At 46.9% G+C, this 16761-nt stretch overlaps 2 protein-coding genes across 2 annotated transcripts; both read left to right on the plus strand.

The window, feature by feature from the left end:
* Positions 1-258: 258 nt before the first annotated feature.
* MsR1 (Myosuppressin receptor 1) lies at positions 259-12343 on the plus strand. The gene is made up of 3 exons (XM_033384222.1): positions 259-615; positions 9295-10442; positions 10519-12343. Exons 1-3 carry the CDS (start codon positions 548-550, stop codon positions 10782-10784), a joined length of 1482 nt encoding a protein of 493 aa, XP_033240113.1. The 5' UTR covers positions 259-547; the 3' UTR covers positions 10785-12343.
* On the plus strand, positions 5532-6407 carry LOC6900862 (rab-like protein 3). The gene is made up of 2 exons (XM_002135183.3): positions 5532-5666; positions 5725-6407. The coding sequence occupies exons 1-2, from the start codon at positions 5591-5593 to the stop codon at positions 6318-6320; spliced, it is 672 nt and encodes a 223-aa protein (XP_002135219.2). The 5' UTR covers positions 5532-5590; the 3' UTR covers positions 6321-6407.
* Positions 12344-16761: the final 4418 nt, after the last annotated feature.

Raw genomic sequence — 16761 nt, forward strand, 5'->3', positions numbered from 1 at the left:
GATGCGGATGCGGATGTGAATGAGTGGGCTCCGCTAATCGGCTTAGGGGCATCCAGCTGCTGCTGCTGCCGGCGGCGGCGGCACGCCCCATCACGTTGCATCGTTGGGGCGCAGCACATTTAATCATTTTTAAGTGGAATGCGAGGCGGGGGCCCTCCACTTGGCAACAAATTACAACTCGCATTAATTATACGACGTGTTGCACGGAATATCTAATTGTATAATTGTCTCTCTCCCCCTCTCTCTCCCTCTCTCTCTCACTCTCTTTGCAGGACACTCGCTGTGAATAGTTTTCGCCATTAATTAATGATTAATGCAACATTTTCTATGCATCGTCCACGTTTGGTGCTCCTGCTGCCGCTGTCCTTGGCAGCCAACCCAAGGCCCAGCATGCCACATGCCACAGCCACGAATGCATTGAGTGACAGCCAGAAATCATCACAATAGACATACAACAAAAGCAACAACAACAGCAGCAGCAGCAACAGCAACAACAGCAACAGCAATTCCAGCTAAATCTGAGGCAACAACAACTGCAACGGGCACCATGGCGAGTGGCAACAATGAAACAGCGCCGCTCTACTGCGGCAGCGGCATGGATAATTTTCACACAAGGTAAGCGACGACAGCGACGACAGCGACGACAGCGACGACAACGAGGTCCTGCATGGCAGCCACTGTTGCCCCCGGGGGCAATGTCAAAGTCACTGCCAGAAGGGGCATGCACCCCAGCAGCACACACACACCCCCACAAGGGGGCAGTATGGGACGGCAATGGAAAGGCTGCGGAATACCCTTTCGTAACCATTTCCCGTGAAATTTGTACCCACTCGTGTGTTGAGCGCAACTTTAATTCCGTTTCGGCTTCAAGGTCCTTGGACTGCGCTCAGAAATTAAAGCTGAGAATTTTGAATGAAAAGAAGGGGAAATGTTGAAGTTTTGGCCGAGGGCTGGAGTGGAAATTCATTGAAATTCATAGAAACTCGAAGACTATCTGCAGGGCAGAGCTGTTTCATAGCAAAAGAAGAGCCAGGGCATGGCAAAGGGAGACGCAAGAGCTTCCAGAAGACTCTGAAGAAGGTGGACCCCAAGAAGGGGGAGATCTTAGAAGAAGGAGATCCTAGAAGGAGGAGATCCTAGAAGAGGGAGATCATAGAGGAAGGAGACCCTAGAAGAAGAAGATCCTAGAAGAGAGAGATCGTAGAAGAAGGAGGTCTTAGAAGAAGGAGATCCTAGAGGAAGGAGATCCTAGAAAAACGAGATAGTAGAAGAAGGAGATCCTAGAAGGGGGAGATCTTAGCAGAAGGAGATACCAGAATGGTTAGATCCTAGAAGGAGGAGATCATAGATGAAGGAGATCCTGGAAGAAGGAGATCCTAGAAGAAAGAGATTCTAGAAGGAGCTCTTAGAAGAAGGAGATCCAGGAGGAAGGAGAGTGAGGGTGAAATTAAGAGCCCAGAAGGATATCATAGAAGATGAATATCCTAGAAGAAGGAGACTGAGATAAAGGAGATCATAGAGGAAGGAGATCTTAGAAAAAGGCGATCCTAAAGGAAGGAGATCCCAGAAAACGGAGATCCCAGAAGTAGGAGATCCCAGAAGGGGTAGATCATAGTGGAAGGAGACCCTAGAAGAAGAATAACCTAGAAGAAGAATAACCTAGAGGAAGGAGATCCAGGAGGAAGGAGAGTGAGGCTGAGATAAAGGAGATCCCAGAAAACGGAGATCCCAGAAGTAGGAGATCTCCGAAGAGTGAGATCCTAGTAGAAAGAGCGTCAGAAGAGGAAAAAGCAGCCTCTTATCAGATAGATTCGAAAGCAAAAGAGTCAAACGAAGAAGTTGCTCCGAGAGGAATGAGGAAAACCATCTCAAAGACACTAAGTAGAACCCAAGAAAGTCCCTCTCGGTCGCTCTTGGTTGTTGCTGCCACGCAAATCTCGTCGCCGAAGTCCCCTTTCCAGAACCCTCCGGCGCGACCATCAATCATCTTCTCCCAAGGGTGCAGGCGCCACCCACCACCGCCGCCGCCGCCCACTTTGGCGGCACGATGACAACAATGTGGAACAAATCGTTCAGAAATCGATTAGCAATCGAGAGGGGTAGGGAGGGGGGAGGTGGCACGGAGGAAGCGCTTCAATTTTGATTTGGACATGTAATTTTGTTTTTGTTGTTGTTGTTGTTGTTGGACGATTAACCGAAAAGGCAACAAAACACAAAGCAGATTTGTCAAGGGGCAAGGTCAAGGGCAACAACAACAGGAATTTAATGAACGAGAAATCAATTTAATTGACAAGCAATTTCCTTCAAGTAATTTCGAAATGTCCAAAATGTCCAAAATGTCCACTCGAATGTCTGTTGCATCCATAAAAAAAGGAAATTTGGCAATGGAATTTATGGCACTGCCGCAGAAGGTCGTAAAAGGGAGGGGCGGGGAGGGGCGAGGGGGCAACAGAGGCAAAAAACTTCATTAAGGATTCGGCGGGTGGCAAAGCTGGCCTGGATAACTCTACAAATCCATGAATCCCGTGAATCCTTGGAGCTAATAAATCCCCCCCCCCTCCCCCCTCTGGTCATTTATTCATTCATTCACTTTTTCGGGGGGCGGGGTGGGAATGTTGCACCGTTGTGCCTGCCGCCTCCTGCAATGCCTTTAGTTTTAATTAGAGATCCAATGTCTGTGCCCCGCAATGTTAATGGCCACAAAGTGGCTTGCCACAGCATTCCCCCGCCCCCCATTGAATGGGGTTTCTATATAATTAAGGGATGCCAGCAAAGGGGGGGTGGTGGGGGGGGTTGATGTCGTATTTCTCTCTGCGGTTCTGGCAGCAACAATTAGATGTGTATCCAACACTTGGTCGACGACGAGAACGAGAACGAGGACGTGGGATTTACTCTGTTCGTGTCAAAGACGTGCCAAATTGCCAGCGACAGATCCCCTGGTGGACGGGGGGGTGCCACTTGACGCTGTCACGCCGCCCCAGACCCAGACCCAGACAGACCTGCCACACAGCCTCCTGCGAGTCAAGCGCCACTCAAACGGCACAAACGGCACGAAGTCAAAGTCAAAGTCAAAGGAGTCCCGAATGTCAGAGGGGTCAGGTGCAACCCGTTCTCCATCGAATCGATGGCTGACGTGATGTGATGGCTTGCGGAGGAGCCATCAAAGGCCATGAAGGCCTCTCTGCCGCACAACAAACGAGAGCAGAAAAAACCGCAAGAAAACACGCACAAAACGAGCAATTAACATAAATAATAAAGAACAGTCGATGGCGGCAGACGAGACGACCCTTTGTTGCAGAAAAGAAAGAAACCCCAAAAAAAAAAACCCCCGAAAAATGTGAAAAATGTGAAATTTGTTTCATTTTCCAAATGCTTCTCGCTGGCTTTCGCCCACCCCCAGACGCACTCCCATGGATACACACCACTACACACGCGTGTGTGCACACATACTGGCTTATGGAACACATCCCACGCGCCTCCAGAAGCGCCTCCTCGCGCTGTGCCGGGATCCACTGGATCCACTGGAACAGGGCCTGCCAAACACACACATTTCCATGGGCTTTTGTCCAGAAGATATTCTCGAAATGGCAAAATTGATTGAAGGCTCAGTAATTCCATCGAATGGCATAGAAATGCATTAACTTTGCTGTGAAAACCAATTAAAATGAGCAAACATTAAGAAGCCCTGCAGGGATTCGAGGACGGGGCACTGCTGGGAGGTCCTGCAGTGGCATAGCACCCACATGTGCAAATAGTTGGGTGTCGCACTGGATACAGGGCCCTTCTTCAAAGCCCCCTGCAGCCCCCGTGGTCCAGCGCTCGGCTGTGGCTAAAAAGCTGGCAAGATGGCGCTGAAAAGTGCTCAGCAGCAAGTCCACATTTGGTGGAAATATATGGAAATATGCACTCCATAAAATGGGAGCCCAGTCAACAATTTACAAGGTTAATTCCCTTCCCAATGGCACCGCATTGGGATCATTCCCTGCCTGCAATGCGAGTCCCAACCGAGATGAAACTTTCTCCGAAATGTCGGTTGGAAAGGCAGAGCCCAAATAGGGCTACACTACTTCTGCTTTGAGCTGGACAGTGGCAGAACTATTTACAAACAAACAACTATTACTTTCAGTTCGTTTCACTAGAGAGCTTTTCCCAGAACACTATTTACATAATCCTCCTCCAACCACAGATACTTTTCTATATCTAATCGTATCTCATCAACCAGATGCTTATCTGTTTTCATTCCCCATCTTAGAGTCGGTCTATACTTACATATAAAGGGCTCTTAAGTCTGCGATTCGGTTTAAAGGTTTAGGCCAAAGTCATCGGGCATAGGGCAAGCCATCAAAATCTTTGGGAAGTGCATACTCGTACAGCTAGCAGCTCTATTTTTCGATACTTCGGTATATTCAATCCGCAAACTAATCTAATCTCCGCCTAATCCACGGAGCCAACTATTTTTGATCGGGTTTACGACCAGAGCCCGCCAGTTCCAGTTCTTTCGAGGCATCAAACCATAGGTACATATATTCCAACTTCCAAATTAACATCCTAGAGGCAGCTGTTTCATTCGCGAATCTAAGCATTTATGCACTGCTATATCGGAAAAGTCTATGGCATCCATCACAATTCAAGTGCAGTGTTGGTAAACGCGTTTGAAGCATGATGCTGGCTATCGCAACGCTTCAAATATAATCGGTTCACAACCTATCGATAATGGCCTCAACAGCTGTTTGAAAAATCCAAACGTTAAGAGCGGAATATAACCACAAAACTTTTCCCAGTTCTCTATTTGGAGTATAAAGAAAAACTCCAGAATCCTACCCGAGGCAGAAAAAAAAGCTCGCATGGAGAACTACCATTTAGGCTGGTAATGGAGATGACTGGAAGGGGCAGTGCCTGGGGGAGTGGACGGGTTAGACGTCGATAAACTGCACAGAAAGTACAGTACACTCGTAGTCACATCGAATGGGAGCGAATAGCTTCCCTAAAACCGTTTTATTCGCTCTTTTTCTTCTGCTTCGATATGTGGGCTATCGATAGAGGCCAGAAGCAATGTATAAAATGGAGCGTGAAGCATGAATCTATGCTTAAACGGCACTACCCCATCAAATCCATCACTGAGCAGGTTGTGCCATGTTTGGGTTCATTATTATTACCATCAAACATCAAATAATGCCGACAGAACTCGGAACTTTCGCCCATCGGTTCAGGCTTTGGTTCATAATTTCTTTGGTCTGTGATTCCACTTTTTTGTACTCCTTTTTCATTATGAGCCTGGTTTTTGTGTTCATGAGATCGTCTATGCTGGTAATGCCGTTCAGTCTTTGTGTGCCAGTGTGCCCATATGTTCCCCGATTAACAATACTTAAATATATCGAATAGTAATAGTCGTGCCTGTCACAGGGCTCTTTTTTTCCATCGAATTGGAATTAAATCGGGAAAATTGTGCAATTAAAGTAGGCCCATAATATACGTTTAGTTTGTTGGCAGTACAGATCCCCAGTTTACTGCAAAACTCTCGACAGTTCGGAGCTAAAAAAAAATTTAAAAAAAAAATAATTTTAAAAAACAAAACTAAAACTCGAGAAAAATGAAATATTTTCAACAGGACTTGCAACGGCCGAAGAACTTGGCCACATTTCGCATTCTGATACTGGGCGATCCAGGTGAGACTCTATGGGCGGTTACCGACTCCTTAATACACGTGGAAAAACGTCCCTGCAGGTGTGGGAAAGACTTGCTTGAGCAACTTGCTGGCCAACAGCCCGATGACGCCCACACGCTCCTCCCGGACCGTGTCCGACAGCGAGTGGACCGTGCAGGTGCGTCTGCACGACTACAACCCCATCTGGGGCACGGAGGGGCCAGAGGAGCTCGAGGAGCCGCCAGACGCCTCTGGTGCGGTGCACTTCGTCGAGTTCTACGATATGAACAGAGCGGCGAACGAGTGTCGCGGCGCCAGAAAGCACTTGTACAGGAAGATGGACGGCATCGTGTTGGTCTACAACTTGCAGGACATGGAGACGCAGGACAACCTGCACGACTGGATGTACGGGCCCCTGGTGGAGATAAGCCAGCAGCGCAAGCACAAGCGATTGCTGAGCAGCCACCATGTGCCCATTCTGGTCGTGGGCACCATGCTCGATCGGCTGGCCGAGGGCCCGCCCAATCGCCGCGGCGGCATCGCCCACCAACTGGGGGCCGAGGAGGTACTGATCAATTGCCTGGACCCACACGCCTTGGCCAAAGGCACCCGCAATCTCGCCAAAGTGTCGCACTTCCTGAACAGCTCCGTCGACTGGATGCGCGAGCCCGAATGAATATTTTACACATCGCATATCCTACATCCTACATCCTACATCCTATATCTGTGTTCATTGGCCATAATATAGATGTTTAGTTGATTATATATGGGGGATATTTCTGGTTGTGGGCTCAGGACCTTCATCGATGGGCCCGCGACTCGGTAAATGTGGAAAATGTTTAATTTTCCAAATGGGTCTCACGCTTTCACTCCTTTTGCTCTGTGCGTACGAGGGGGAGCGGGGGGTATTCCCTGAGCAATAAAACAATAAAATACATTTTCCACCATCCTCGTCGCCGTTTGACGTGTGTGTCCGCCGTTGGGAGGCTGTTGCAAGTGTCAGAGGAGCCGGCCCGAAGGTTGCAAGGTGACACAAAAGGCCTACGTGAGTCATGGGCGACATTGAAACAACTTTTGACAGCCACCAAAATGCACGGCATACGGGTTACGGGGCACGGGGCACGTGGGGCACAAACCCTCGTCTCGTTTCGTTTTGTGTCGTGTTGGGTTTTTTTTATGGCGGGGGGGGGGGGGGGGGGGGGGGGGGGGCGGGGGGGGGCACACAACTCTTTGGGAATTTACAACTCCATTCATCAAATTCACAAGAAAACTTCTGACGTTGCAAGAAGCACAAAACATTCCCGTGTTTTTGCCAATAGCTTCTGCTTCTCCTCCTGCCAGGACTCTCCCTCTCTCCCCCCCTCTCTGTACCTCTAAGAATGTGTCTTGGCCTCGTCTAATTTATTGCCTTTGATAATCCATGTTGATGAATGGCGGGCGAGGGCAACGACAATGGCGACAACAGCAAATGAAGTCCTGGAATCCTGCCTGGGGGTTGGGGATGGCCAGGACTAAAAGTTATTGGCCCAAGGAATCAAGCAAAGTCAGGGCAAGGCCTTAGAGGGCTGGTCGAGGCTTTGGATACACTTTTTCGAGCAGAAAATACTCGAAAAAATAGATCTAAAATGGGAAAAATGGGAAAAGAGAGTGTCGTAGGCATTGAAGCCACGAATGGAATGGAAATTCCCAACAAGCAGCAAACATAAACATAGATTCTCATAGTTTGGGGCCCTGTCGCTGCCCAAACAATGGAGGAGGCCGCTTCTGTTCTCCCCTCTTTAGTTTATTGAGTCCCCCACCCCACCCAGAGCTGGCGGGGCACCTGGCCATGGGACCTGCAGTTTGGGTAGTTTTTCGATTTTACAATGGAATGGAAGTTTTTCTGGTTTGAATTTCTCCATAAACCTGTCTGTCACTCGTTTTGGGGGGACTTGGAGACTTGGGGACTTTCGTTTAGCTTTTCTGGTTTTCTCTGGAATTAAGAGTGAAAGGAGGGGAAAGCAATAAACAATTTTACCAATGTCCTGACAGGAGACACGGAGAGCACAGGAGACCCAAGACACACAAGAGACACGGGACAGGGGACACGGGGCACGGGACGCACCTGCAGCAGCCAGGACACACCTGTCACTCACTCACTCAGTCTCGGAGAGTGTGACTGCCGCCACATTGGGGGGGGGGCGGTGGCAAGTTTATTAAACATTTTTGCGGCTCATGCCCCAAAGTTAAATGCAGAATCGCAGGAGGCTGCCGCTGCCGCTGCCCTGCGCTCTGCTGTAACATGTGGCAGGGCTTTGGCCTTGGATTTTCATAATAAATTTGATGCTAAGTCTAATTTGTGCATGCAACAGAGGCGGCAGCAGCAGAAGTCGTGCTGGAAGATGCAACACAGCCAGCCATACGGCCACGGGGCTGCGGGGGCGGGAGCGGGGGCGGGCTTGTGGCAACAGCAGCCGGAAAGCACACAAAAAACAAAGGAAAACGTACGAGCTTGGATTTGGCTGTGGCTCTGCAGGGCCAAAGGGCAAAGGCCCAAAATTAAAGCGTCGACAGCACCTGCATTTAAGCATTCAAATATTTTTAGCAAGAAATATCAATATTTTGTGAAGCAATTTTCGGTATTATTAGAGTTTATCAGTATTTTTTGGCAGTGGTATTTTTTTTTAATTTGCTTTTTTTTATTTAAATATTTTCTATATTATTATTTGGAATTTTCTGAGTATTTTCCATAAATTTTTCCATTGTTCTTTAATTTGTGGTATTTTTCTGTAATTTTTTTTGCTAGCTCTAAGTCTGGGATTTTCTTAAATTTTGCCTAGAATTTGTAGTAGTATTTTAAAGTATTTTTGAGTATTTTTTTAAGTTTTTTCCATTTTTACAATTTTATTTGTAGTATTTTTTAGCAGTAGTATTTAAAACAAAATTTTGTATAATTAAATTATTTCAATATAATTATTTGGAATTTTTTTGGGTATTTTAAAAAAAAATTTCCATTATTTTTTAATTTGCGGCATTTTTTTAGCTCTCGGTATGGTATTTTCTTATATTTTGCCTAGAATTTATAGTAGTATTTTTGAGTATATTTTTTAGTATTAATACTTAAATGGGTGCTTCAGTATTTTTTGTTTTGCCTAACGTCTATTAGGGCCATTTCTGTGCACTTTTTGACGCTCACACATTCTTTGGGTAGCCCGAAAAACTTTTGAGCCGCAGCTTGGGGCTGCCTGGTGTTTGTCCCCCTCTGCCGGTATGCCACTTGCTCCCCCACTGTTTTCTCGCCGGGTTTTTTGTGGCCTCAGAGAGGACGAGAGACGACAAACTAAACAAAGGCTGGCAGGCAGGCAGGCAGGCTGGCAGGCAGCAAAGCCAGTAAAATGTTTATCCCCAACGTAGGCGGATAGCCGCCTACAGCCGTCTCCATTGTGGGAGTACGAATAAGCCAGAGCCTTGGGGTTCAGCCACTTTATTGCCTGTCCACTGCCGGGCCTCCTCCTGACGCTCTCCCATGGCTGCCTTCTGCTACGGAAATGAGGGATTTTTTGGATGGTTTTATTGCTGGGATCTGAGGCCAAAAGTTGGGGCTAACTGGAGCATAATAACTCGAATATAATTTGGATTACACGTTCCCCCTACTTTCCCTTTCTTTGCAGCTACAAGAACATGCACGGCTATGTCTCCCTGGTGGTCTGCATCCTGGGAACGATAGCGAACACTCTCAACATCATTGTGCTCACCCGCAAGGAGATGCGCTCCCCGACGAACGCCATACTCACGGGCCTGGCGGTGGCCGATCTGGCGGTGATGCTCGAGTACATACCCTACACGATCCACGACTACATCCTGACCGACAGCCTGCCGCGGGAGCAGAAGCTGAGCTACGGCTGGGCCTGCTTCATCAACTTCCACTCGATCTTTGCCCAGGTGCTGCACACGATCTCCATTTGGCTGACGGTCACGCTGGCGGTGTGGCGCTACATAGCCGTGGGCTATCCGCAGAAGAATCGCGTGTGGTGCGGCATGCGGACGACCATCATCACGATCTTCACGGCGTACGTGGTGTGTGTTCTGGTCGTCTCCCCGTCGCTGTACCTCATCACGGCCATAACCGAGTGGATGGACCAGTTGGACGCGATGGGAAAGGTCATCAACTCGATACCCATGACGCAGTACGTAATCGACTATCGGAACGAGATCGGAATGAGCGTCAAGGTGGCAGCACTGAATGCCACTCCGCAGAGCCTGAATCTGAACGAAACCTTGTGGATGAATGTCACGGGCACCACCGAGACACCTGCCCCCCCTGTGGCACCTCCTGCGCCTGCCCCTGCCCCTGCCCCCGCTCCTTTGGTGGCACGAAACGTCACCGTCTACCGGCTCTACCACAGCGATCTGGCCCTGCACAATGCCTCCCTGCAGAACGCCACCTTCCTGATCTACAGCGTGGTCATCAAGCTGATACCCTGCATTGCCCTGACGATTCTCTCAGTGCGCTTGATCCTGGCCCTCTTGGAGGCCAAGCAGCGCCGGAAGAAGCTCACCAGCAAGCCCCCCACCCCCGCCGTGGCGGCGGCCAGCAATGGAAACGGCACCGGCAAGCCGCTGGTGAACGGAAAGCCCTCGGAGCGGCCGCGCAAGAACAGCAAGCTCCTCGAGAAGGAGAAGCAGACGGATCGCACCACCCGCATGCTGCTGGCGGTGCTGCTGCTCTTTCTGATCACGGAATTTCCCCAGGGTATCATGGGTCTGCTGAACGCCCTCCTGGGGGACGCCTTCTTTCTGCAGTGCTACCTGAGATTGAGTGAGTTCTTCGCCCCGACGACGGGGGCTCCTTCGCTAATAAATATTTCCGTTTGATTTGCCCACCTTTTTTCCAGGCGACTTGATGGACATTTTGGCCCTAATAAACTCCAGCATCAACTTCATTCTCTACTGCTCGATGAGCAAGCAATTTCGTACGACATTTACCCTGCTTTTCCGCCCGAAATTCCTCGACAATTGGCTGCCAGTGGCCCAGGACGAGGTGGCCGCCACACGGGCGGAGCGTTCGGCTGTGGCTCCGGCGCTGCAGCAGCGGCAGATTGTGACTGCTGGCGGTGCCACCACCACCACCACGAGCACCACTCAAGTGACGAATCTGTAGCATAGAAATCCCAGCAGAATGTTGGGGCGTCTCTTGAGCCTGCTGAAGCGGAGGCGGGACGCGGCCGAGGGGGGTTCGCGCGCAGACAGGGAAGCGCCAGCCGGCAGAGGATCCCTGGGCGGCTCCGAGGCAGAGGCCATGGCCCTGCAGTTCCACGCAATTGTCGTGGTGGTGGACAAGGCCAGCGGCGCCACGGATCATCACTTGTGCCCCGCTGACGAGGCGCCAGCCATGGCGTAGTGGATCGCTGGATAAAATTGAAAATTGAGGCCCGCAAACTAGATCAAATCTAGAGGATGGTTTTTCCTAGCTACATATTTCTGTAAAATATATAAGATTTCTCTCTAGTTTTCCTCTAAAAAGAAAAAATCCCCCATTTGTTAGGCAATAAGTGAGAGAAAAAAAAAGCTAAACACAAGGCATTTGCATACTTTTTTTTGCAGGAGGAACCCTTGAAGTCCTTGAAGTCCTTCAGACCCATGACAGAACTCGAATAAAATGCAGAACAAATCAATCATACGCACACGCATCGCTGGCGACTCAAGTGTTTTGGCCCATAAATCACATTAGGAATCGCAGGGCTTTGCTGCAATTTTCATCAACAACAACAACAACAACAGAAAAAAACCCCAGGAAAAAGAGTATGCAAAATGCAATATGTGTGTGCGTGTGCTCTACAGAACTACGAATTTTACGAATTTGTTTGGCAACGATTTCGTTCGGAATGAAAACGGAATAAATGTCTGATATATTTCATAGATACGCATACGGATATAGGGCATAAATCTGCACGAGTGTGTGCGTGTGTGTGTGTGTGTGTGTGTTGGTGTGTGTTGGTGTGAGGCAATTTTCGTGGGGAAAACCATTGGATGGCAGAGTCACTAATTTTAAGAGAAAGAATCCCTTATTTTGGAAGCAGAGGCTGTGAAACGTTTAACAAAAATAGGTTTCCTTTTATCCTGGAGGACAAACAGGGTTTCCTTTAATGGGTACATTTTTTTTCGTCACATTTTTGTAGGATATTTTGTGGATTTAATGTAATTTTTTTTTGTTTTTTTTGTGTCCGCCGCTGCAGCACTTTTTGCCCCAAATTAAAGGCATTAAAGGGGAGTCCCGTCGCCCATCAAATGACACGCATAATATGATGATTGATGATTGAAGTATTTGTGCAGCAAACTGAGCCCCTGACAAATATTTCGAATCATTGAATACATAAATAAATCAAAGAACCACAAAAGAGAATTACATTACAAAAAATATAAAGAACGAAATAAAATAAAAATAAATAAAATATAGACATTTAATGATGGGAAAAAGAGAGAGGCAGAGGGAGAGACAGAAGAGAGAGGGAGAGGGAGAGGGAGAGCGCGTGCCATATAATTAGCACTAAAATTCGTATAAATATAGAAAAAAATTAAATTACATTTATAATGTTGCCACAGTGTTTGCTAAAAGTAAGCATACATATTGAATAAATATTGATATTAATTTGTTGTTTGTTAAATGTATATTTAAGTGTGATTTAACCTACTCAAAAAACACACAAACCAAAAAAAAAAACAACAAAAAAAATACCCCCAAAATAAATTAAGTTTTTTTTTTACATATAAGAAAAATAGCAGCAGCAGAAGCAGAAAAAGCTACCAGTCATAAATGAAATGCGGAAAGGTTTTAGTGTTTAGACAGGCGAACAAAAACCAAATATTAAATATAATTAAATTAAACAGCAACGGCAAAAATGTGTGTTTTATTTCTGGGGAGAAGCCAAGGGAAGGGCTGCTCTGATCTGCTCTGCTCTGCTCGGCGAATAATTTGGGCAAAGTTTTTCCAATTATTTTTCATTTAAGCAGCAGAATGTAAAGACCAATAGAGAGCACAACTTTATGGCAGAGCGAACGTATCTCAACAAAAAAGTTTAATTTGCATTAGCCCTACAAAAAAAAAAAAAACAACAAAATATGGAAGGAAAAACCGCAGCAGGGAAAAGTTTAGAGTGAGAGAGCAGGAGAGGGGGAGAGGGGGAGGGGGAGGGAGAGCGGTATGTAATGGAATTCAAAACAATAAGCATGAGAAATGGGCCACAAACAAAGTTACGGCTCAAACAACAAACTCCTTCTCGAAACATGAAGGAGGCGTCTCGCAAAAGTCAGGGGGCACTGGCCAGTGGGCAGTGGGCAGCAGGACGGGGAGCAGCAGTGGGGAGAGACGGAGAGCCGCAAAGGGAAAGTTCTCTCTGTGTGTGCCGCAACTTTTCCTGCAGTTCTTCTTCGAGGAATCGTAGTTTCGGGGAAAATAGAAACGATTACCCCGTTCTCTCGACGGCACTGTGACAGGAGAACTCGAGGACTCTATCCCTGATAAGCCATGGGGGGGGGGGTCTCAAAAGGGCACTTGGGAACACTCCATTTGGCAGCTGGGATTTGGAACAACACTTTTCCTGGTACCTGGTGCCCCTGCCTGGGCACAGATTCCTCTTTTCGAGTCTCCAGCGAGCAATATTCACTCCATCGAATTTTAATCCCAATCATTTCTTATACCTCGTTTCCCCCTTTTCCCGCTTGATAATCATCTGGCTCTCTCGCTCATTGGCTTTCTCTTCTCACGATTTTCGAGGGTCTCATTGAATTATTAACCCGTGCAAAGGGAAGGTTACTTGCCCCCTTTTAATCTCCTAATTAACTCAATTGACGCCTGCCTTTGGGTTTACCTTCAAGTGGAGTTCGAGGGCCATTGTCCTCCCCCCCCCCCTTTCCACCTCCCCTCCACCCCCCCACAAGGATATTTGTAATTAATGCTCTCGCGTTTTGACAGCTACAATTGCATTCTTCCACTGCCCCTGCCCCCGCCCCTGCCCCCTGCCCCCTGCCCCTGCCACGTCCATTCGACTGTTAATTTTATCCGTTGCTCAATTAAATATGAGTTCCCCCCGGCAAAACTTTTGGCCTTTGAATAACCAAAAATCTCTGGCTCTTTCTCTTTCGAAAGGCCATAAAAAGCAGCAGCGGGGAGCCACGGAGGCAGGAGGCGGGAGGTGGGAGGCCTGTAGACAGAAGGCTCGCTCTCATAAACACATTTTATCGAAAGCAGTTAAGGCGCACAAAAAAAAAAGAGGCTAAAACTTTGGCAATTATTGGAACGTGCTGCGACTTCGGAACGGAACGGCATGGAACGAAGGATTCCGGCGAGATGCGGAGGCCCAAAAGTAGAAGCCATATGGTCTTTGGACTGTGAGATGTCCTTTACCCTAGAACTGGCTCCAAAAATAACTGAACTAGAAGTCTATAGCTTTCAAATTGTGGATTCCATACCTTTTACAAAAATTTTGGTTAGATCTTTGCTTCAAGAACATTTAATGGTAATGTGAGGACAACCCTGGCCCTTACAGGGTATCAAAGTCAGCCAATATGCCAGGATTCATGGAGAAAACGAAAGTGCCAGCTGCTGTCTCTCGCAAAATGTCTTTTATTCCACTTTCTTCACAGATCAACAGAGGTTTCTATGAGGTATGCGGCTAGGCCTTTCCTTTGGGCCTATAGTGCCTTTTTCCATAGAGTATTTTCCATCAACTGCAGTCCAGATGGGATTCCCCTTTTCATTCTCTTTCAACAGACAATCCCCCGATATCTGCATCTAAATTAGCCCCAAAACACACTATAAATCATTCATTAAAGTCAATATACTCGACTCGTAATTATGATTCGCTTTTCGCTCTACGCCTTCTTGGAATGTGGGCGAGGGGCGCCTCCTTGGCTCTCCTTGGCTTCTGCTTCCTGGTGGCCGCTTCAAAACTTTTCATTTGAAATTGATTGAAAAACTTTACACACACAGATACAGAGAGAGAGAGAGAGAGAAGGAGAGAGAGAGAGAGAAACTGCTGTTCTGATGTGCTCTTCAAAGGGTTGATGATGGCGAGGAGACCTTCAACGCGCTGGAAAAACTCTCCACTGATGCGAGGCATGCGGGAGGGAGACAGGAGGCGCCTCTGCCTCTGCCTCTGCCACTGCCTCTACCTCTGGCTCCCCGTGAAACGAGATTAATCTTCCTACGAACTCGAAGCCTGTGCCTAGCTCCTGGCAGGACCAGAGGCTCGTGCGTTGGCAACCGAATGCCATGGCAATGCGTGCGGGACCCTCTCGCTTTTCCCCCTTTTTTCGTTCCCTTTTTTCCGTTTTTTTTTACCAGAACGCGGTGCAAGCAGAGGCGCTTAAATGTCGGGGATTCTAGGGGAGCTCTTGTCCTGCCATTTGCATAATGGATTTGTCTACAATTAGCCACGGCAGCTGTGCCACTGCCACACTGACATGACTTCCACAGCTCGGTGTCCAGAGCTCTGTAACCGGACCCTGGAGGATGCCTGCAGCAGCAGCCGTATTTCATTCCGTGCCACATATCTCATATGCGTCCAGGGAAAAGCCCTTCAGCACTAATACCTGCTGCTGCCGTTGCTGCTTTTTCCCATGCAAACTAATTGCAGGACAAGGGATGGCAGGGGACGGCAGGGGATGGCAGGGGACGGCAGGGGATGGCAGGGGATGGCAGGTGAGGGCTTTAAAATGCTGTTCGCTACAAAAGTCAACCACTTAACCGGCGAACAAATCCCATTCCTCATCGCGGAGCAGCATCAGAGCATCAGGGCATCTAATGAGCCTCTCATTAACGTAATTACGTGATTTTGCTGGCTCTGGCAGTGGCAGCGGCAGCGGCAATAACTGTGGCAAGAATCCATCCGCTCTGCCAGTGGCACTGTGCGTGTGCGCTTCATTTGCTTCACTTGCCTCATTGCCACATCAAAAGGATAATCGCTCTGTGTGCGCGAGAAGCGCTAAGCAGATTGTTTGCTTCGTTTGCCTGTTTGCTGAGTGGGAAACTAATACTCAAAATGTTCAAATACTCAAACTTACATCCGCGTCACTTCAAAAGTTCAATTTCAGGAGGAAAAGACACACAAGTGCCACGAAGATACACCTTTGCATGGAGATACATCTCCACTCTCTACACTCTTTGAATTTTGATAAGGCAAATGGTTGCCGATACTCTTTGAAAAAGGATTTTTCACACGTTCACACACTTCTGGTGACATCTAGGAGGTTTGTAGCCAGATTCAACCTACATATATTGCTTCTTATTTTCGAGGAATAATCATTCTGGGATTCTGGGACTGTCAATTGCTGGAAAATGGCCTAAACATTATTCGTTTTTCAAGGGTGAATGTTGCTAATTCGCTATAAAAGCTTTCGTAAAGTGAACGCAAACAAGTAAACGGATGATAGGCTTAAAAAACTGCAAAAATACTAGAAAATACTAAGAAAAATACCAAAAGGCTTTAAATACTGCAGAGCACTAGAAAATACTACGAAAAATACTAGATCATACCAGGAAAATACCAGAAAAATACTAGAATGTTTATTACCAGGCTTAAAATACTACATATGCATGTATATTCTAGAAAATACCAAGACATATACTAGAAAATACTGCGAATATACTAACAAAAATACCAGAAGGCTTAATACCAGAATTAAAATACTAGAAAAATACTAGAACATACTAAGAAAAATACCACGGGGTTTAATTTCAGGCTTAAAATACTACAAAAAGAATAGAAAATACTAAGAAAAATACTGGAAAATACCATGAAAAGTACTAGAAAATACCACGAAAATTGTTAGAACTTACTATGAAAATATTAGAAAAATACCAGAAAATAAAATTACAAAATTTAACCATCAGAACATATTAGAAAGTACCAGAACATTTCCGGTAAAAGTCTGTAAAATCTATAAAATACTAAAAACTAGTGGAATAAAACAAGCAAAATCTAAAAATACTAGAACAAAGCTCTACTATAATTACAATTAATAATTAATTAAACAAAATTACGAAAACAAGAAATGGTTAAAGCACAAAAATAACAGAAAATACTAGAAAAAATCAATTACTGGACAAGTATCAGAAAACGACTATAATAACATTTTAC

This window comes from Drosophila pseudoobscura, chromosome X (genome assembly GCF_009870125.1).
Source record: "Drosophila pseudoobscura strain MV-25-SWS-2005 chromosome X, UCI_Dpse_MV25, whole genome shotgun sequence".
Classification (NCBI taxonomy): Eukaryota; Metazoa; Arthropoda; class Insecta; order Diptera; family Drosophilidae; genus Drosophila; species Drosophila pseudoobscura.